Consider the following 23,958-nt stretch of genomic DNA (forward strand, 5'->3'; position numbering starts at 1 on the left):
GTGACGTCACGTATCGTTTTTTAAAATGGCGTCGCTCGTGTAAACTCGCCTTGTTTATATTACGTTGTACAGAAGAATAACCTTAAAACACGAGGTTATCTATTGATAAGGTAACCCCTTTTTGTTTCTTTATCAAAACGTAACGACCTTGTCTCTTTGTTAAGCAGAAGTGCTTCTGGAGGAAACGTAACGCTCTTTTCTGTCGCACTTGCTACGACGTGACCACCGCCAGGTTGTTACCACCGTTACCACCGCCAGGTTGAGTCATGGAGGAGCCGAGTCAGAGTAACGATATTCAGGGGAACACGGAGGGCAACGTGGGCCTGGACGAGCCCAAAAAGATGACCCGGGAGGACTGGAGGAAGAAGAAGGAGTTGGAGGAGCAGAGGAAGCTGGGAAACGCTCCAGCTGAGGTGGACGAAGAGGGCAAGTAAGTTAGAGATTTAAGTTAAATATACTCCATTAATGATTGTTATGTTAATATTGCATCCCTTCAGCAAGTATTAAACGATAGTTATAGTGCAGGTTGATTGTCACAGTTTACTTGGGTGGGTTGATCCATATTCTGATATTATCGATAACAGGATTTTATCGGTATCTGGTCGATACAAGTGTGATGATATCGCCATTTTAAGAAAAACGTGTGTCTGGGGGGGGGGGGGCAATCATACTGGCCAACCTTGAGGGAGATATTCAAAAGGCCCGCTGGGGGTCATATATATATATATATATATATATATATATATTAGGGCTGTGAATCTTTGGGTGTCCCACGATTCGATTCAATATCGATTCTTGGGGTCACGATTCGATTCAAAATCGATTTTTTTATTTTTCAATTCAACACGATTCTCGATTCAAAAACGATTTTTTTTTCCCGATTCAAAAGGATTCTCTATTCATTCAATACATAGGATTTCAGCAGGATCTACCCCAGTCTGCTAACATGCAAGCATAGTAGTAGATTTTTGTAAAAAGCTTTTATAATTGTAAAGGACAATGTTTTATCAACTGATTGCAATAATGTACATTTGTTTTTAACTATTAAATGAACCAAAAATATGACTTATTTTTATCTTTGTGAAAATATTGGACACAGTGTGTTGTCATGCTTATGAGATGCGATGCATACATTTGTAATGATAATGTGATTTTTAATCACTGCTATGTTGAAATTGTAACTAATATTGATACTGTTGTTGATAATATTCACTTTTGTTTCACTACTTTTGGTTTGTTCTGTGTCGTGTTTGTGTCTCCTCAATTGCTCTGTTTATTGCAGTTCTGAGTGTTGCTGGGTCGGGTTTGGTTTTGGAATTGGATTGCATTGTTATGGTATTGCTGTGTATTGTTTTGTTGGATTGATTAATTTAAAATAAATAATAAATAAATAAATAATAAAATCGATTTTTTAAAAATGAGAATCGATTCTGAATCGCACAACGTGAGAATCGCGATTCCAATTCGAATCGATTTTTTCCCTCACCCCTAGTTGGCAAGTATGTGCACAGTACAAGTTCACTGTACTTTGTACAAAACTAAATCTCCGTGTCTTGTTTTTTGTGTCACTAATTTTCCAGAGACATAAACCCACACATCCCCCAGTATATTTCCTCAGTGCCGTGGTATATCGACCCATCCAAAAGACCTACACTTAAACATCAAAGACCACAGTTTGAAATTCAGGAGGAGTTTTCTGCCATTGGAGAATGGTATAAAAGAGGAGTGCAAGAGGTGAGATAAAGGTTACTCTTAAGATTTGATTAGATTGTAAAGATAGTACAGTGCATCCAAAAAGTATTCACAGCACTTCACTTTTTCCATGTTTTGTTATGTTACAGCGTTATTCCAAAATGGAATAGGTAAATTCATTAGTGTCCTCAAAATTCTAAAGACAATAAACCATAATGACAATGTGAAACGTTTTTATACAATTTTTTGCAAATGTATTGAAAATAAAAAAATCACATGTACACAAATACTTTGTTGATGCAGCTTTGGCAGCAATTAAAGCCTCAAGTCTTTTTGAATACGATGCCACAAGCTTGGCACACCTATCTTTGGGTAGTTTCACCCATTCCTCTTTGCAGCACTTCTCAAGCTCCATCAGATTGGATGGTAAGTGTTAGTTTTCATCCAGGAGGTCTCTGTACATTGCTGCATTCATCTTAGTCTAGTCAGGGAGGTGACCAAGAACCTGATGGTCATTGTCGGAGCTACAGAATTCCTCTGTGGAGAGATGAGATCCTTCCCGAAGGACAACCACCTCTGCAGCAATCCACCAATCAAGCCTGAATGGTATAGTGGCCAGACGGAAGCCATGTCTTAGTACTCTCAGAGTCTCAGACCATGAGAAACACAATTCTCTGGTCTGATGAGTCAAAGATTGAAGTCTTTGGAGGGAATGCCAGGTATCATATTTGGAGTAAACCAGGCACTGCTCATCACCAGGCCAATGCCATTCTTACAGTATAGCTTGGTGGTGGCAGCACCATGCTGTGGGGTTGTCTTTCAGCGGCAAGAACTGGGGGACTAGTCAGGATAGAGGGAAAGATGAATGCAGCAGTCTACAGAGACATCCTGGATGAAAACCAATCTTCCCATCCAACCTGATGGAGCTTGAAAGATGCTGCAAAGAGGAATGGGCGAAACTGCCCAAAGATAAGTGTGCCAAGGTTGTGTTCATATTCAAAAAGGCTTGAGACTGTAAATGATGCCAAAGATGCATCGACAAAGTATTGAACAAATGCTGTGAATGCTTATGCACATGTGATTTTTTTATATTTTTATTTTAATAAATATACAAAATAAAAAATGTGTAGAATTTTCTGGACAACAATGAATTTATTCCATATTGGAATAATAACATAACAAAATGTGGAAAAAGTGAAGCGCTGTGAATACTTTCCAGATGCACTGTTTAAAAAAAAAAAAAAAAGAACCTCAGGTGAACTAACTTTCGTCACTTCTCTAAACAGAACAACGTTACAACTAAATATCGTAAGGGTGCCTGTGAGAACTGTGGCGCAATGACGCACAAGAAAAAGGACTGCTTGGAGGTAAAAGAAAACAACACAAGGTCTGGGTCGCCTATTGAGGCCCTCTTGATGACTTTTGAGTTTGTACCATTTTTGCTCTCAGCGCCCCAGAAAAGTTGGGGCTAAATTCACGGGCACCCGCATCGCACCGGATGAACATTCTCAGATCCAACTCCACCTGGACTACGATGGAAAGCGAGATCGCTGGAATGGCTACAACCCTGAGGAACACCAGCGCATCGTGGAGGAGTACGCCAAAGTAGATCTGGTAAGCAGTCAAATTAATAAAGTCCACTGCACCATAGAGTTTACAATCCTGACACCAAAAAGTCCAAGTTTTTTTATTAAACTGCAACAATTTGTATCACTGTGCAGTTACAGTATGTGTATTCTTTTAAGTGGTTTTCTGGTGATTACTAAATTAAAGACTGACTAAATCCATGGTGTACAATAGGGGTGTCAAAAAAAAGTATTTTCAGATTAATCGCGATTCTTATTTGTAACGATTCTTAATCGATTAAAAAAAATCAAAAATCGATTTTCAAATTTATAATATTATTTTATTTTATTTGTTGTTTTTTTTTTCTTAATTTGTCCTGTCCAGCCACTCAGGCAGATGTTGATGTAGATTTTTATATTTGCTGAACAGATTTACTTTAGAAAAGAGAAGTGTTGTATACTTCTCTTGTTGCCTGTTTTGTGTTTCTTTCTTTCTTTCTTTCTTTTAGTTTATTTGGAACATGAACACATTGACATCATAATACATCACACAATTTCATATCATTTCATTTACATCATGCCCGAAAAGGAGTAGGAAGAAGCAAAGCTTATTTAATCCTACCCCTTTCCCACTTCAAAGCATTTACAATTATATAAAATCATTTACTGACCTTTTTATATAATAAAATAACTTCTATGTTATTATTCAGTTTGTAATATGTAATTAATTAATTCAGTCATTATTAACATACTGAGATGAAGAATATTTTCAATAAGGTTGGAAGTTTTTCTCATAATTCTTCTTCTTTGTACTTTGTAAGCACTATTAATTTAAACAACCTCTTAAACTGGATCATGTCAGTACAATTTTTAACTTCTTTACTTAATCCATTCCATAATTTAATTCCACATACTGTTATGCTAAAAGTTTTAAGTGTTGTACGTGCATATAAATGTTTTAAATTATTTTTTCCTCTAAGGTTATATTTCTCCTCTTTAGTTGAGAAGAAATGTTGTACATTCTTTGGTAGCAGGTTATAGTTTGCTTTGTACATCATTTTAGCTGTTTGCAATTTTACCAAATCACCAAACTTTAATATTTTTGACTTAATAAATAAAGGGTTTGTATGTTCTCTATATCCAACATTATGTATTATTCTAACTGATCTTTTTTGTAACATGGTTAACGAATGTAGCGCACATTTGTAGTTATTTCCCCATATTTCTGCACTATAAGTCAGATATGGTAACACTAGTGAGCAGTAGAGAATATGAAGTGATTTTTGGCCCAGGACGTGTTTTGTTTTATTCATTATTGAAATGTTTTTTGCTACCTTATGTTGTATGTTTTGTATATGAGATTTCCAGTTCATTTTATCATCTATTAATACTCCCAAAAATCTGGTTTCTTTTACCCTTTCGATGTCTACTCCGTCTATTTGTATTTGCGTATGATGCTCTTTCCTACTATTACCAAATAGCATTATTTTAGTTTTACTGAGATTCAAAGATAGTCTGTTTTTGTCAAACCATCTTTTTAATTTGTTCATTTCTTCTGTTATTATTTGTATTATCTTCTGTGTGTTCTCTCCTGAACAGAAAGCAGTTGTATCATCTGCAAATAAAACTAACTTTAAGTCCTTTGTAACTTTACAAATGTCGTTTATATAAAGATTAAACAATTTTGGTCCCAGTATTGATCCCTGCGGCACACCACAGGATATATCTAGCCGTGTTGACATATTTTCACCCATCTTCACATATTGCTTCCTGTTGGTTAAATTTGACTTTATTAAATGTTTGGGAAGCATTTTATTAAACAAAAACTGTTTTCTTTTAAGTAATATAGAAATGTATCACAGCTGTTTATTTAATGGAGGAATGTAGTTAATCATAGGACTCACATCCAATGTTATTAAAAAAGTATAGATTTTCAATTGAGAATCGTTTTGAATCGATTCTGAATGGAATCTTTACCCCCGAGAATCGAATAGAGTGGTGCCGAAAGATTCACATCCCTAGTGTGCAAACTTTCCAAAGAGAATTTAGAAGATGCAGGTGTATATTTAATATTTTCATTTTGGTAACAAGCTATAACCAACTCATTTATATATGCTAAGAAGATGTATATGGGACATTCCACCAAATAATTTGCTTGTTCTAACGCTCTAAAAATATACTTTTATTTCAGCTCTACATGTAATACACACATTGAACTACACAAAATGGTACTGGCATTTCTGTAGAGATGAGCGATATGGCCTAAAATCTATCTATGTATGTATTGCAGCCTCCTGCAATAACGATATACATCACAATATGTTATTTGGTATATAAAGGATAATAGAACCATTTCAAAACGAGTTGCAAAGGTTCCTAATTTGGCTGCTGACATATCCAGTAAAATATTGCGTAATCTCTGGTTATTTTGTCAGAACTGTTATAAATCTACTTGCTAATTTACTGTTAATATCTGGTTACTTTCCGTTGTAACATGTTTCTATCTTCACTTATGTTAAAATGTAATAAACACCTTTTATTCGGTTAGATACTTTGCATTAGTTTTGGGCGATACTACCGTATTTTTCGCACTATAAATCACAGTTTTTTTCATAGTTTGGCCGGGGGTGCGACTTATACTCAGGAGCGACTTATGTGTGAAATGATTAACACATTAGCGTAAAATATCAAATAATATTATTTAGCTCATTCACGTAAGAGACTAGACGTATAAGATTTCATGGGATTTAGCGATTAGGAGTGACAGATTGTTTGGTAAACGTACAGCATGTTCTATATGTTATAGTTATTTGAATGACTCTTACCATAATATGTTACGTTAACATACCAGGCACGTTCTCAGTTGGTTATTTATGCCTCATATAACGTACACTTATTCAGCCTGTTGTTCACTATTCTTTATTTATTTTAAATTGCCTTTCAAATGTCTATTTTTGGTGTTGGCTTTTATCAAATAAATTTCCCCCAAAAATGCGACTTATACTCCAGTGCGACTTATATATGTTTTTTTCCTTCTTTATTATGCATTTTCGGCCGGTGCGACATATACTCCGGAGCGACTTATACTCCGAAAAATACGGTACATATTTGGGTATGGATCAAATACCAAATAGTTACAGAGACAGTATTGGTCATACCAATGCTGATACTTGTATTTAAAAATTTCAACATCTTTAAACTTTTCCATTTTTGATCACAATTATGATCAGACAAAAACACAGAATGGCGGTGTGACAATGTCAATTAAATATTTCAATTATTTCCTACTACTGGCTTCTGATGTAAATATGTTGGTGTTTGCCCTTAAAGCCCCCAAGTTTGTTTTGTAAACAATAACAAAAACCACAAAATATTTTTTTGACAAATAATCTAACTACTGTAGTATTGACCACATTATGCCTTGTACCGTTATTGTTGATATTTGTATTAACCCGCACACCTTTGTTTACATTCAATAACACTAGCTTGCGTTTAGCTTATCCACAGTGTGTAGTGTAGCATGTTTAACTATTTTTCGTCCTTCACTGGTAATGATACTTGCAAGAAACACAATTTATTTGCCGCCATAGAGGTGAGGACTGTTGACATAAAAGTGGCTTTGCACCGTGGAGGGACTAGGAAAAATGCTACACTGCGTTGACGACACGTTTGTTTGCTCGTTGCTGTCAAATTCGCAGACACAGCTAGAATGTGTCATCAACATGCACTATCACAATATAAAGGTAGTATTAAAAGCGCTAGAGTTGGCCACATTTATTGTTTGTATTGGGCAACCAACCAATTTTTGTACAGTGTTTCTAGGGCAGGGGTCACCAACCTTTTTGAAACCAAGAGCTACTTCTTGGGTCCTGATTAATGCGAAGGGCTACCAGTTTAATACACACTTAAATAAATTGCCAGAAATAGCCAATTTGCTCAATTTACCTTTAACTCTATGTTATTATTAATAATTAATGATATTTACACTTAATTGAACGGTTTAAAAGAGGAGAAAACACGAAAAAAATGACAATTTCGACTCTTTAAAATTCAAAATTCAACCGAAAAAAAGAAGAGAAAAACTTAAAAAAAGAATTTATGGAACATCATTAGTAATTTTTCCTGATTAAGATTAATTTTAGAATTTTGATGACATGTTTTAAATAGGTTAAAATCCAATCTACACTTTGTTAGAATATATAACAAATTGGACCAAGCTATATTTCTAACAAAAACAAATCATTATTTCTTCTAGATTTTCCAGAACAAACATTTTAAAATAAATTCAAAAGACTTTGAAATAAGATTTAAATTTGATTCTACAGATTTTCTAGATTTGCCAGAATAATTTTTTCGAATTTTAATCATAATACGTTTGAAGAAATATTTCACAAATATTCTTAGTCGAAAAAACAGAAGCTAAAATGAAGAATTAAATTAAAATGTATATATTATTCTTTACAATAAAAAAATAAAAAAATTTACTTGAACATTGATTTAAATTGTCAGGAAAGAAAAGGAAGGAATTTAAAAGGTAAAAAGGTACGGTATATGTGTTTAAAAATCCTAAAATCATTTTTAAGGTTGTATTTTTTCTCTAAAATTGTCTTTCTGAAAGTTATAAGAAGCAAAGTAAAAAAATTTATGAATTTATTTAAACAAGTGAAGACCAAGTCTTTTAAATATTTTCTTGGATTTTCAAATTGTATTTGAGTTTTGTCTCTCTTAGAATTAAAAATGTCGGGCAAAGCGAGACCAGCTTGCTAGTAAATAAATAAAATTTAAAAAATAGATGCAGCTCACTGGTAAGTGCTGCTATTTGAGCTATTTTTAGGACAGGCCGGCGGGCTACTCATCTGGTCCTTACGGGCTAACTGGTGCCCGCGGGCACCGCGTTGGTGACCCCTGTTCTAGGGTGAATATGACTCATTTTAATAACAGGACTGAAAGTAACAGGAGTGAGTGTTTAGCAAATTCATTAACATTTTTTGTAGTTTTTTTGTAGAGGTGAAATTAAATTAAAGTTGGCAGCTTTGACCCACTGTTAACTAAGCATATTATTGTAATCATCATTTAACTTTCTCTCTTTATGGTATACTTTTTGTTTAGTTTTTTTTTGTTTTTTTTGTATGTGCCCAGGCCCAATAGATATTGAGCTAGGGCGCACTTTGGACGCCCCTTGACTAAATCAAAAGAGATGCTGGGTCCACATTCATCCTTAAATTGATAGTTTAGTTGATTAGGAATTGTATTAGTTCGATTAAATAGTTCATGTACAGCATTTAAGTTTTAATTATTGATTTTTAGGAATGAAAAAAAAAAGAAGAAAATCTACTGTAGACAACAAAATCGTAGATCCCAGTTTGTGTAGTTCACCAGTTATTTTCAGTATGTTGTGATTAACTGTTTACTGGTTCGTAAAACTCAACTCTACCTTGAAATTTTTGATGTTCTATGTGTTATTCTTTCAGGCCAAAAGGACACTAAAGGCTCATAAGCTTCAGGATGAGTTGGCTTCAGGAAAACTGGACCAATCAGTAAGACTTCCTCCGTGCCTGCAGCAAGATAATAAACTAGGCTCGCTTTGAAAACCATATTTTATGATGTTTTTCATGCAGGAGCGCGAACATGACAGCGAGGACGAGGATGAAGATAAATACGCAGATGATGTCGACATGCCGGGTCAGAACTTTGACTCCAAGAGAAGAATCACCGTCAGGAATTTGCGTATCAGAGAAGACACAGCTAAAGTAAGTATAGTGTTTCCATCGCTGTAACTATGGCAACTGTTTGCACCATGTTTCTCATCATCAATGTATTGTTATTTTCAACCAATCTTCTTCAGACACCCAGTAATTATCTCCTATTTATTATGTTTACACTCCGTATATGCACACCCTTTTGAAGGTAAAATTGCCCTAATGTGCCACCCCTTAATATAATTCCTTTTTCCCACAGTACTTGCGGAACCTGGATCCAAACTCTGCCTACTACGATCCAAAGACGCGAGCAATGAGAGAGAACCCGTACTCCAGCACAGGCATGAACCCAGACGAGTAAGTCAGTAGACTTCGTTTCCATGTAGAGCGGTACCTCAACTTACGAGTATTTTAAGATATGAGGTGTCTCTCGCCTTTTTGTTATGCTTTAAATTGCGAGCACAGTTACGAACCGCAAGGTGGGCGTAGCTAATGCCACAGTGTACGTTGTTAGATCCTCCCCAAAACTTCTAGTCTAACTTCCTAGCATTAGTTTATATCTAGAGATGGAAAAAGCTTAGTTTTTAGAGACCAGGAAAAAACCCTCAAGCAAAGCACATATACGTACTACAAACCCCGTTTCCATATGATTTGGGAAATTGTGTTAGATGTAAATATAAACGGAATACAATGATTTGCAAATCCTTTTCAACTCATATTCAATTGAATGCACTACAAAGACAACATATTTGATGTTCAAACTCATAAACTTTATCTTTTTTTGCAAATAATAATTAACTTAGAATTTCATGGTTGCAACACGTGCCAAAGTAGTTGGGAAAGGGCATGTTCACCACTGTGTTACATGGCCTTTCCTTTTAACAACACTCAGTAAACGTTTGGGAACTGAGGAGACACATTTTTGAAGCTTCTCAGGTGGAATTCTTTCCCATTCTTGCTTGATGTACAGCTTAAGTTGTTCAACAGTCCGGGGGTCTCCCTTCTGCTATTTTAGGCTTCACACATTTTCAATGGGAGACAGGTCTGGACTACAGGCAGGCCAGTCTAGTACCCGCACTCTTTTACTATGAAGCCACATTGATGTAACACGTGGCTTGGCATTGTCTTGCTGAAATAAGCAGGGGCGTCCATGAAAAAGACGGCGCTTGGATGGCAACATATGTTGCTCCAAAACCTGTATGTACCTTTCAGCATTAATGGTGCCTTCACAGATGTGTAAGTTACCCATGTCTTGGGCACTAATACACCCCCATACCATCACAGATGCTGGCTTTTCAACTTTGCGCCTATAACAATCCGGATGGTTCTTTTCCTCTTTGGTCCGGAGGACACGACGTCCACAGTTTCCAAAAACAATTTGAAATGTGGACTCGTCAGACCACAGAACACTTTTCCACTTTGTATCAGTCCATCTTAGATGAGCTCAGGCCCAGCGAAGCCGACGGCGTTTCTGGGTGTTGTTGATAAATGGTTTTCGCCTTGCATAGGACAGTTTTAACTTGCACTTACAGATGTAGCGACCAACTGTAGTTACTGACAGTGGGTTTCTGAAGTGTTCCTGAGCCCATGTGGTGATATCCTTTACACACTGATGTTGCTTGTTGATGCAGTACAGCCTGAGGGATCAAAGGTCACGGGCTTAGCTGCTTACGTGCAGTGATTTCTCCAGATTCCCTGAACCCTTTGATGATATTACGGAGCGTAGATGGTGAAATCCCTAAATTCCTTGCAGTAGCTGGTTGAGAAAGGTTTTTCTTAAACTGTTCAACAATTTGCTCACGCATTTGTTGACAAAGTGGTGACCCTCGCCCCATCCTTGTTTGTGAATGACTGAGCATTTCATGGAATCTACTTTTATACCCAATCATGGCACCCACCTGTTCCCAATTTGCCTGTTCACCTGTGGGATGTTCCAAATAAGTGTTTGATGAGCATTCCTCAACTTTATCAGTATTTATTGCCACCTTTCCCAACTTCTTTGTCACGTGTTGCTGGCATCAAATTCTAAAGTTAATGATTATTTGCAAAAAAAAAAAAAGTTTATCAGTTTGAACATCAAATATGTTGTCTTTGTAGCATATTCAACTGGATATGGGTTGAAAATGATTTGCAAATCGTTGTATTCCGTTTATATTTACATCTAACACAATTTCCCAACTCATATGAAAACGGGGTTTGTACAACAGGACTTGCAACGAGGAGGCTGTTTCCACTAGGAGCAGTGCTCTGTTTTCCGTCCTACCATGTGGGGTGAAGCGTCGAAGGTGTTGGGGGTGGGGTGTGTGTGGCATGTATTTTCCTTGGATGCGTTTGTTCCTCGACCTTGGTGATCTGTCAAACGCGATAACACAGCCAGTCAGTCCAACAAAATTCAACAAGTGTATGTCCATGAGAGACAGGGAAGGAGTTTTTAGCGTCTTCGCTAGACTGTCCTTTTAGGGGAATCTCGAAGCAATGACCTTGCCAGGTTACTTGCAGCCAGGAAAAATTATACAGATTAGAATGTTTGTATTTAAGCGAGCAAAAACAATTTTTAACTTTTCACTTTAATTGGCTCTTTCTTGCCTTGAAATTCATCATACTTTGCCATGCAGAGCAGACGGTATCTCCAAGAGGTTGTCCAGTTTGCGATTTAGTCCAAAATCACAAAAGTCTGCGTGCCCACAGCTCTGCCCGCACCCTCCAATCATTCGTGGCAGCTTTGGGGTACCTTGAACGGCTGTCAGCATCTTCCAATTTGTCGTTACACCAGGGCAACGCTTACTCCAATCAACAGGTGTCTTGTTATCATGATTCGGAATAGGTAGATATTGTGTTAATTTTGACTTTTTAATTTAGTTTTAGTCAGTCTTTTGACAAAAATTTATTTTACTTTGATTCATTTTAGTCATTTAAATTGATTTGTTTATCTAGTTTTCGTCGACTAAAATCCTCAACATTTTAGTCGACTAATATATAAGGTATAAAGGATAACGCATCTTTTTATTTGTCGATGCTGCAACTTTTCCATTCATCCATTTTCTTCCGCTTATCCGAAGTCGGGTCGCGGGGGCAGCAGCATAAGCAGAGAACCCAACACTTCCCTCTCCCCAGCTACTTCGTCCAGCTCTTTCCGGGGGATCCCGAGGCGTTCCCATGCCAGCTGGGAGACGTAGTCTCTCCACCGTGTCCTGGGTCTTCCCCGTGGTCTCCTACAGGTCGGACATGCCCTAAACAGGCGTCCGGGGGGCATCTTGACCAAATGCCCGAGCCACCTCATCTGGCTCCTCTCGATGTGGAGGACTAGCAGCTTTACTCTGAGCTCCTCCTGAATGACAGAGCTTCTCACCCTATCTCTAAGGGGGAGCCTCGCCACCCGGCGGAGGAAACTTATTTCGGCCGCTTGTACCCATGATCCTGTCCTTTCGGTCATAACCCAAATCTCATGACCATAGGTGAGGATGGGAACATTGATCAATCGGTAAATTAAGAGCTTCTTCACTCCTTTATCGCTACGGATTAATACAGAGTCCAGATCATTGTCAATCTCGCAATCCACTCCTCCCTCACTCGTGAACAAGACTCCAAGGTACTTGAGGTCCTGCACTTGGGGCAAGATCTCCTCCTCAACCCGGAGATGGCACTCCACCCTTTTCTGGGCGAGAGTCACAGACTCGAACTTGGAGGTGCTGATTCTCATCCCAGCCGCTTCACACTCAGCTGCGAACCGATCCAGTGAGAGCTGAAGATCCTGGTCAGGTGAAGGCAGCAGGAACACATCGTCTGCAAAAAGCAGAGACCTAATCCTGGAGCCACCAGACTGTATCCCCTCAATGCCCTGACTGCGCCTAGAGATTCTGTCCATAAATGTTACGAACAGAATCAATGACGTATTTCAATAAATCTGAATATGGCGCATCACATTATTTCAGAATCAATTCGGACTAAGAAACTAATTAAAGCCTCAGAATTATTTTCTGAACCTACATTCAATACAGTGTAGTATGCAATGGTGCACTTATCGGGGCCCGGCTCACCTCATGGTGTCCAGAACGACCGTCGCACGCTTTACAGCGGACCCAGTGTCTTGTTGCGGTTTGTGGAACATGACCAAGCAAGAGTCGGTCCAGGACTACCTTGAGCTGCAGTGGTGTGTGTCCCGCCTGGACCCCGGGGGTTCTGAGCGTGGAGGGCACCATGTTGGGGCTCCAGGAGCTGGAGATGGAGCTTGTTATATCACTTCATTAAACTACCGTACTGTAGTTGTTATTGTATTTTTTATCCAAGCAATATATCTATTCAAAAAGTTTTTAAAAGGTATGTTCCACTTTTCCTTCAGTTGATATCTGTGGACATTGTGTTATTTTTTTTTGCCAGAGTGGGGTATGCTGGGGACAACTTTGCCCGCTATACTGGAGACACCATAACCATGGCTCAGACGCAAAGTAAGCCACAAATAACTTTATAATGCAAATAGAATAATGAAAAGCTGTCGCCTTGTTGCCATAAAAGCGATAGGAAGACTCTCAATTAGCTTTAGCTACTTAGCTTGAGGTGATCGACCCCATCTCCTTCCAGTGTTCGCTTGGGAAGCCTACGAGAGGGGCTCCGAGGCGCATCTACAGGCCGACCCCACCAAGCTGGAGCTGCTTCATCGGTCCTTTAAGGTCAAGAAGGAGGACTTTAAAGAGCAACAGAGGGACAGCATCCTGGAGAAGGTAACGACAGTGCTCCGGTGGGAACATCACACCAGGCTGTTGTCTCACTTTTATACAAGTCAAACCAAGCAAGTTTGTTTTTCCAACATACGTACTGTTGTTGTGCACTACACTTGTTCACACAAACGTTGCTAAACAAAGAAAATGAAGTCCAAATCTTTATCAAATTAAAAAATGATTTAGTTTTGTCATTTTCGGAAAGCTTCTCTCTAATTCTCACCTGCTAATTTATTTAGTTTGTATTATCTCTGTGGGAAAGGTTTTTTCCACTGTTTCTCCCAAAAGACCAGGTTTAGAAGCTGATTTTTTTCCCCTTGTGCGTTATTAGTATGGAGGCCAGGAGCACCTGGACGCGCCCCCCCGAGAGCTGCTGTTGGCTCAGACAGAAGACTACGTGGAGTACTCCCGTCACGGCGCTGTGTTGAAAGGTCTTGAGAAAGCCATCGCTCGCTCCAAGTACGAAGAAGACGTACTCATCAACAACCACACCGTAAGAACGAGCGGACACACTTGCTCTGATTGGCTTCTTCCTTTCTTGACAACAAACGCTCTCCTCCACAGTGTATTTGGGGCTCCTACTGGAAAGATGGCTTCTGGGGATACAAGTGCTGCCACTCCATGGTCAAGCAGAGTTACTGCACGGGCGACACTTTGATTGGAATTGTGAGCACTGAGCTTCTTGGTTTGCATCAACTTTGTGTAACTTTTTCTTTTTTTCTATCAATTAAAGAGCAACACAGAGTGTGTTCCATTTGAAGACGGTATGAACCAGCCACTGGAGGAAGAGGAGGAGGAACCCAAGACTCTGCTTGAGGCAAGACATGCCTTTACTTCTTTATTTCATTTATTGATCAACTATCTACTCAATTAACAATCAATGTAGGGCTGCAACTAACGAATAATTTGATAATCGATTAATCTGTCGATTATTATACTTGTTATACTTGTATAGTGCTTTTCTACCTTCAAGGTACTCAAAGCGCTTTGACAGTATTTCCACGTTCACCCATTCACACACACATTCACACACTGATGGCGGGAGCTGCCATGCAAGGCGCTACCAGCACCCATCAGGAGCAAGGGTGAAGTGTCTTGCCCAAGGACACAACGGACGTGACTAGGATGGTAGAAGGTGGGGATTGAACCCCAGTAACCAGCAACCCTCCCATTGCTGGCACGGCCACTCTACCAACTTCGCCACGCCGTCCCCATAACTTCGATTAATCGATTAATAATCGGATAAAAGAGACAAACTACATTTCTATCCTTTCCAGTATTTCATTGGGAAAAAAAACAATTTGATAATCGATTAATCTGTCGATTATTACTTCGATTAATCGATTAATAATCGGATAAAAGAGACACACTACATTTCTATCCTCTCCAGTATTTTATTGGGGGAAAAACAATTTGATAATCGATTAATCTGTCGATTATTACTTCGATTAATCGATCAATAATCGGATAAAAGAGACAAACTACATTTCTATCCTTTCCAGTATTTTATTGGAAAAAAGTTAAAGTTAAAGTACCAATGATTGTCACACACACACTAGGTGTGGTGAACAGCATACTGGCGCCATGTTCTTTCAACTTGCCAAATAAAACAAGGAAAATGTTACAAAAATGCACACTTTTGACACCTCTGCTATAGATAATAAAAAATTAAATCTGATAAATCTATCGATAAAAAGCAGAGCCTGGCGACGCATGCGCGTTTACCATAACTCTCTCGCTCTCGCTCTCTCTGTCTCTGCCCCTCCCTCACGAATGCTGCTGCGCGCACAATTTGTTTTGTTTTTAACCCCTTCTTAACCCTGAACGTACATTGTTAATACACGCAACCCTAACTCAAAATGCCGGACATTTGAGGCATTTAAGAAACACTGCCCGGACAGCCCCGCAAAAGAGGACATGTCCGGTGAAAAGAGGACGTATGGTCAGTCTATCGCTAGCAGCGATCGGTTTCACCGGAAATGTCCTCTTTTGCTAGCATGCTAGCAGCTAACGGGCTACGATTGACTGACCATACGTCCTCTTTTCACCGGACATGTCCTCTTTTGCAGAGCTGTCAGGGCGGAGTTTCTTAAATACCTCAAATGTCCGGCATTTTGAGTATTGTTTACACCAGTGGTCCCCAACCACCGGGCCGCGGCCCGGTACCGGTCCGTGGACCGATTGGTACCGGGCCGCGGCCGCACAAGAAATAAAAATAAATAAATATATATATATATATTTTTTTATTTATTTTATTTTTATTTTTTTATTAAATCAACATAAAAAACAGAATATATACATTATATATCAATATAAATCAATACAGTCTGCAGGGATACAGTCCGTAAGCACACATGATTGTATTTCGTTATGACAAAAAAAAAAATTTTTTTTTACTAACCCCCCCCCCCCCCGGTCCGTGGGACAAATTTTCAAGCGTTGACCGGTCCGCAAGTACAAAAAGGTTGGGGACCACTGGTTTACACAACGTGCAGTACGCTACTTAATATGTCCGTGTGGAAACTCGTTCGGTACACCTCCGCACCGAACCGAAACCCCCGTACCGAAACGGTTCGATACAAATACACGTACCGTTACACCCCTATTATTTTTATTATTGTTTCTCAGCTGTTTGTAAATGTCGCAGTTTATAAATAAAGGTTAAAACATTTTTTTTAAAAAACGTAGCCTCAGCACATGCGCATAGCATAGATCCAACGAATCGATGACTATATTAATCGCCAACTATTTTTATAATCGATTTAATCGATTAGTTGTTGCAGCCCTAAATCAATGAATCGATTAAGTGCCCTGTTTAAATGATTGTTTTCAATGCAATGGTAGTTTTACTCTTTTATACATGTTGTACTGAGCAGAACACCTGTGGCCCAGAGGCCAAACCCGGCCCGGTAATAACACCATACTGGCCCCCGAGTTCAGTTCAAAACTTGGGAGACAGACATTTTTGCAGCAAATTCCTAAAAACACTAGAGTGCTCCTGTTGTGTAGAGGAACTTGGACCACTCTAAATCTTTGCAATGACATTTTAACCTAGAACACTGGTGCCAAACCTGCAATTTACATAACTGAGGCGTTCCTCAAGGCAAGCATTTTGAGTCCTCTCCTTTTTGCCAGTTACAATAATTTTTTGGTAATATGATTCATGTACCTAAGGTGTTGCTGTAGCTTGTTTACTTCAGATGCAGTCAGTAGTCATTTGTTCTACTTCTTTAGTTATACTAGTGGTGTTCCTCAAGGTTCCGTTTTAAGTACCGTATTTTTCGGACTATAAGTCGCAGTTTTTTTCATAGTTTGGCCGGGGGTGCGACTTATGTGTGAAATTATTAACACATTACCGTAAAATATCAAATAATATTATGTAGCTCATTCACGTAAGAGACTAGACGTATAAGATTTCATGGGATTTAGCGATTAGGAGTGACAGATTGTTTGGTAAACGTATAGCATGTTCTATATTATATATAGTTATTTGAATGACTCTTACCATAATATGTTACGTTAACATACCAGGCACGTTCTCAGTTGGTTATTTATGCCTCATATAACGTACACTTATTCAGCCTGTTGTTCACTATTCTTTATTTATTTTAAATTGCCTTTAAAATGTCTATTCTTGGTGTTGGGTTTTATCAAATAAATTTCCCCCAAAAATGCGACTTATACTCCAGTGCGACTTATATATATTTTTTCCTTCTTTATAATGCATTTTCGGCCGTTGCGACTTATACTCCGGAGCGATTTATACTCCGAAAAATACGCCATTTTGGGTTAATCAACTGCTGGCCCGTTATTCCAGTTTAAAAAACATGTGAGAGGCTCATATTTTTGCAGAAGGTCCTTAAAAACAGCTTAGTGCGCCTGTAACATTGAAAAAAATCATTACACCAAGATCCAATGTCTACTGTAGAGGATGCTAATTTTCCGGATTATACAAAACAATCTAGTTGAATATCCCAGCTCCAGACTGTCACTGTAGCGTGGATGCAGCTAATGTCAGAACTCTGCATCAGTGTTTATGTGTGGAAGAGTAAAACCGGCTTTTTGGTTTGCGCCCTAAGAAATATACAACATAATTCAATGTCTTTAAACCAATTTTAAGAGCCAAACATGAAGTTGTTACCATACAGGTGTTGCACGGGTGTTCCATTTCGTCTAGTAGTACGGTAACGTTCGCCTTAAAAACATTCATGATGTTTCTTGGGCACCGTGTCAGTGTGCACTGATTTAAAATATATTGTACCCGCCATTCTACATCAAATATACCGAATATCTTAAAGGGGCTTTTTGCAATTTGCTCTAAGTGACTTTTTATTTTTTTAGCCCATTTTTTCATGCCTGTGTTTTTCACAATTATTGGTTTTATTGAATACAAATTGTGTGGTGTCGTTGGATATAATGCTTAATACATTGGAAAGTTAGCACCCTCCAGGCATCTCTATAAACGTTACAAACCGCTCTTTTAATAATCAGTATATGTAACTAGGGATGACACTCGAAACCGGTTTTCCCGGTTGTTTGATAAAAAAAGAACCGAGTCCTCTGACTCGAATCCCTTTTTGAGAACCGGTACCCGTTATCGAGACCACTATACTAAAGGAAAAGAGTTGATTCTTTATTCGAATCCCGTCCCGACCAGAAATGCTCCGTGGGACATCACAAGAATTGACGTCACGTAGCTCAGTCATTAGGCGCAGATAGCGAAAGCAGGAAAACAATGGACGGGAAAAAGCGCTCCAAGGTGTAATAAAGTTCAAAACAAAAGCTATAATCCATCGAATAACTTTACTGAGAGATTTTAGCAGGGTAAAACACATGACGAACACTTTTACGACCAACCGGAAACATAGCAACCAGGCTAGCAACGCACCTCCTTTACGGCAGCTGTCGCAACGTTCTTAAAGCAACCGCAGCACATACATATATATATACAACATATATCTCCCTTTTTTAACTTTTGTTTTTCTTTCCTTGTAAACAAAACAAAATCACACTGTATATGTGTTGTCTGTCTAATTATAAATAATGCAGACGAGGCGTGTTGGCTGAGTTCTTGACGTTTGCTTTCACAGCGTGGCAACATGCAACACTTTTCGGGGCTACCACGCATGCTCGTAACTCCCGTTGCATGCTGGGTAGTGTAGTTGTTAAATTCTCTAGCTCATAACATTTTTCCCCCTATAAAGAAATAATGTTAACTCAATAAAGTGTATTTCTTTTTTTAGCTTTAACTTTTCATTTTTTAGCATTGTAACCACATTTGCAAAGAACTTTTCTCTTCATAGAATTTTCTTTCAATAAAGAAATAAAGTGCAAAAATGTCAAAGCATCATAACAAACAGTTATGTCAAATAGCAGCAGAAGTGCACTTTTTGGAGAGCTGTATTATTTTCAGTTTTGTGCCCAAGGGACTGATTTTATTTAACACTATATTATTATTTATACACCTATAGTGATCACAGAGACCGGTTGTTTTTGTGTTACTGTATATATTTGTTTCTCTGAAAAATCCCACTTAATATACTTTGAGTAACAACAGTCAATATTTATTTATTTTATTTAATTTTTTTTTAGGTGGGTAACAGTCAATATTTATTTATTTATTAGATTTTATTTTTTTCATTATATAATAAAAGTGAGCTTTTGTTCAACCAAATATTGTGGTTTTTTTTTCATATACAACAACCTATCTGGACTCGATAAGAGAATCAATAAGGAATCGGTTCGATAAGAGGATTCGATAATAGGCTCGAACTCGATAATTCCTTATCAAACATCATCCATATATGTAACGTACATGGCAGCTGTTGAATGTGTTTCTATTAGGGCTGTCAAAATATTGAGTTAACTTGTGAATAATAACAAAACGTTATCGCATTAATCATGTTTATACGCAGATTAATCACAAAACTTTTTTAGAACGAACATGCTCCTTTGGATATGAAAGGTTGTTTTTGCGGTCAGGGATCAGATCAATGCATAAATCAATGCAAAGATTGAACCCTGATTGAATTTTAGATTAAACTGCTAACAGGTTTTGAGCAAGTGTATTCAAGTAAAGCATTTAAAAATAATTTCTATATGAAATTTGGACAATTAAATTGTTTTGTGTCCCAATATTGGGCACTTTTTTAAGTTAAATGAATCTGTGATTAGCAGAGGTGGGTAGTAACGCGCTACATTTACTCCGTTACATCTACTTGAGTAACTTTTGGGATAAATTGTACTTCTAAGAGTAGATTTAATGCAACATACTTTCACTTTTACTTGAGTATATTTATAGAGAAGAAACGCTACTTTTACTCCGCTCCATTTATCGACATTCAACTCGCTACTGATTTTTATCGATCTGTTAATGCACGCTTTGTTTGTTTTGGTTTGTCAGACAGACCTTCAAAGTAGGATCTATCGCATGCCTGCGTTTCACCAATCAAATACAGTCACTGGTGACGTTTGACTCCGTTTCACCAATCAAATGCAATCACTGGTGACGTTTGACTCCCTTTCACCAATCAAATGCAGTCACTGGTGACGTTTGACTCCGTTTCACCAATCAAATGCAATCACTGGTGACGTTTGACTCCCTTTCACCAATCAAATGCAGTCACTGGTGACGTTTGACTCGGTTTCACCAATCAAATGCAGTCCACTGGTGACGTTTGACTCCGTTTCACCAATCAAATGCAGTCACTGGTGACGTTTGACTCTGTTTCACCAATCAAACAGAGCCTGGTCACGTGATTAACTGCACATAAAGTTTCAGCTGCAACAAGCTTAAGCTTACATGAACTCAACGTCAAATTTGAGGAAGCACATCGCGGTAAGTAACGTTAGTAGATATTTTGGCTGTCACCGTAGGCTGATGTTAGCTTCCCTGCTATGAATCACTGTCAAATGTACATCGTGTGGGGACATTTATTAACGCACTGCAGCCTCATAGAGACACAGACAAAGACACACACACACACACACACACACACACACACACACACACACACACACACACACACACACACACACACACACACACACACACACACACACACACACACACACACACACACACACACACACACACACACACACACACACACACACACACACACACACACACGCATGCATAGAAACACCAATCAGAAGTGCACAGTGTGTTCCCAGATGCAGCCCACACCTATCAGTTTATGGTTTGCGTAAAGGCTAACTTGTTATTTTCCTTCGTAAACTCTGCCCACTGAGCCTATGGTGCTGTTAAGTTATTGTGGCTCAATTTGCATTAATTTTTTTTATGTTAATGTATTATTATTTAATATATATTATTGTTTTAGTTGCTTAAGAGATATTCCTGGCTCTGAATTTGCTCATTGCTATTTTTGTGTTTTTGTGCATTATTTGTTGCCGTCATCATTAAACGAACAGGTTACTCATCAGTTACTCAGTACTTGAGTAGTTTTTTCACAACATACTTTTTACTTTTACTCAAGTAAATATTTGGGTGACTACTCCTTACTTTTACTTGAGTAATAAATCTGTAAAGTAACAGTACTCTTACTTGAGTACAATTTCTGGCTACTCTACCCACCTCTGGTGATTAATCATGACTAATCCAAATTCAAAAGTGTGATTAATCTGATGTTAAAAAAATAATTAGTTGACAGCAGTAGTTTTTATGCAGACACAGAATTCTTTCAAACCACACTCGTGTAGATTGATTGACATTTTTTTTCTGTGTGGACGATGCCCTGGATAAACAGTGCCTATGTTGGTTGGAGCCTAGTAGTGCACTCCTTATGCCTCAATTGCTATCATCAATTCCACATAATCGGTCACTTTTAATTGATGAATGTATTATTATTATTATGCATGTACCCCGGCTTAATATCTCAATCGCTGCCTCGACCCTCAGATGCATCAGGAAAAAATGAAAGAGAAGAAGAAGAAGAAGAAGAAGAGAAGGAAGAATAATAAGAACAAGAAGCCTGTCTCTGACAGCAGTGATTCAGAGGATGAAGAGAAGAAGAAAGAGAAGTTGAACAAGGTAAAAGTGTTCACTTGTGTTTAGGAGTGTCCCGATACAACTCTTTCACTTCTGATACAATACCGATATTGGAGCCTTGAGTATTGGCCATTACCGATGTTAATATGATACGATATCAGCAGGAATCATAGTACATACTTTTATTACTTTGTAAAGTGGAATGTTAGAAAAGTTTTGATCGAGTACAATTAGTTAGAGAACAATGGTAGGAATGAAAAACGCTAACTTAAAGACATAAAGGTACAGGCTTTTATTTTGTAGTGTGGAATGTCAGAAAAGGTTTGATCGAGTAAACTTAGTTAAAAAGAGAACCATAGTAGGTATGGGAAAAAACGCTAACCTTATGCTTACGGTTGTATGCTTTTATTTTTATGTTTAGTGGCTACTTTGTAATACATTTCTGCCTCAGACTTTGTTTCTGTAATTATTATGCAACTATATATTGCAATATTCTTTAATTAAGGACATTTATTACGTATTTCTACCTTGTGTGTTCAGTTGTTGTGTAGCTGCTAGCTCCTAGTGGCATATAGCTGACCATGTTCACCTTTTGTAAATGACTTCACTAACGTACAGGTAAAGATCAAACTTGTGTGCTTATTGGAGGACATTGTCCAGCTTTGCAAAAAGAAACACGCTGCAGGACTGCTTGTATCGTAGTTCATATCAGAGATTTTACATGGAAGCCGATATCATCTGATGCTTTTTTTTTTTTGCTGACATGGAAATGATATCGGACCGGGACACCCCTATTTGTGTTTGCACGTTTTAAGCGCTCTTGAGTTGGCTGACTGATTTGCTCCCCTCAGGCTCTGGAGGCAGAAGACAAGCGTGTGAAGCATGTGGAAGCAATGATGCAGGTGGACGAGAGGAAGAGGCCGTACCAAAGCCTGCAGGAAGTGAAGGCCCCCACAGAGGAGGAGATGGAGGCATTCCGCATGAAACGCTGCCGGGCGGATGATCCCATGGCTTCCTTTCTCGGACAATGACCTCTTCTTTTTCCTCGCTTCCAAGCTTTTTCTTCTACCCTTTTAGAGCTGTTGCTCTGTGGAACGGTGTCCCAAACCCAAATTATTCAACTGCAAGAAACACCAAGTGTCTCTTAGTTTGGAGCACATTTTTTGTGATTTTCTGTTGCACCAGGACTAATATTGGTGGCTGGGCAGTTCATTTTCTATAGAAGACATGTTTTTTTAAGTATTGTAGTCAAACCAAACTAGTCATACGGTAAAGTTCCCATTTCAGTCAATATTTTTGGTAATATGATTGTGAATATTCATTAGTTTCACGGACATTTATGCTAAGAGCCCAAATCCCTTAAAAACATAGTTTTAAGGACCATCAATGCCATTTTTGAAAACATTTCTTGTATATTAAATATTACACATTGATCAATCAATCAATCAATCAATCAATCAATGTTTATTTATATAGCCCTAAATCACAAGTGTCTCAAAGGGCTGCACAAGCCACAACGACATCCTCGGTACAGAGCCCACATACGGGCAAGGAAAAACTCACCCCAGTGGGACGTCGATGTGAATGACTATGAGAAACCTTCAACTGGAAACACCATTAATGAAAAGAAGTGATGAGTAAATGACACACTCACTAGCTGATACTGTGTTGGTGTTTCTTAAAGGTCATCCGCCATCTGCTCGATTAAAAAAAAGTCACTACTTGGGACCTGCAAAAAAAATTGTTAATTTGCAAATATGATTGTTGTTTTTTTCTAAATAAAAAGATGTGCAGAAAGGAATACGAACTGCACAATTTTGGTCAATTAGCCAAATAATAAACAAGAAAAGAAGAACATTTAACTTATGTGACGCTGTAAGATTAAAATTATCGCACACTTTTGAATTTTTCCTTTTCCTCGGTGCCATTTATTGCTTTTTTTTTTTTTTTCATAGTTCCATTTACACTACCGTTCAAAAGTTTGGGGTCACCCAAACAATTTTGTGGAATAGCCTTCATTTCTAAGAACAAGAATAGACTGTCGAGTTTCAGATGAAAGTTCTCTTTTTCTGGCCATTTTGAGCGTTTAATTGACCCCACAAATGTGATGCTCCACAAACTCAATCTGCTCAAAGTCAGTTTTGTAGCTTCTGTAACGAGCTAAAGTGTTTTCAGATGTGTGAACATGATTGCACAAGGGTTTTCTAATCATCAATTAGCCTTCTGAGCCAATGAGCAAACACATTGTACCATTAGAACACTGGAGTGATAGTTGC

The 23,958-nt window shown here is 38.2% G+C and overlaps 1 protein-coding gene across 1 annotated transcript; it reads left to right on the forward strand.

Annotated features, from left to right (window-relative positions):
- The first annotated feature begins 6 nt into the window (after positions 1-6).
- Positions 7-23,624, forward strand: LOC133648027 (pre-mRNA-splicing factor SLU7-like). The gene is made up of 14 exons (XM_062043794.1): positions 7-430; positions 1,581-1,734; positions 2,979-3,059; positions 3,142-3,306; positions 8,729-8,794; positions 8,876-9,007; positions 9,216-9,313; positions 13,334-13,401; positions 13,535-13,674; positions 14,003-14,164; positions 14,236-14,337; positions 14,405-14,488; positions 21,593-21,724; positions 22,534-23,624. Exons 1-14 carry the CDS (start codon positions 267-269, stop codon positions 22,711-22,713), a joined length of 1,728 nt encoding a protein of 575 aa, XP_061899778.1. The 5' UTR covers positions 7-266; the 3' UTR covers positions 22,714-23,624.
- Positions 23,625-23,958: the final 334 nt, after the last annotated feature.

The sequence above is a fragment of the Entelurus aequoreus genome, linkage group LG04 (assembly GCF_033978785.1).
Source record: "Entelurus aequoreus isolate RoL-2023_Sb linkage group LG04, RoL_Eaeq_v1.1, whole genome shotgun sequence".
In the NCBI taxonomy this organism is placed as follows: Eukaryota; Metazoa; Chordata; class Actinopteri; order Syngnathiformes; family Syngnathidae; genus Entelurus; species Entelurus aequoreus.

Coding starts and splice junctions, on each gene's coding strand:
- LOC133648027 (XM_062043794.1), top strand. CDS start 267: ATGGAGGAGCCGAGTCAGAGTAACGATATTCAGGGGAACACGGAGGGC. Junction 1,735..2,978: donor ATAAAAGAGGAGTGCAAGAG/GTGAGATAAAGG, acceptor TTCTCTAAACAG/AACAACGTTACAACTAAATA. Junction 14,165..14,235: donor TACTCATCAACAACCACACC/GTAAGAACGAGC, acceptor TCTCCTCCACAG/TGTATTTGGGGCTCCTACTG.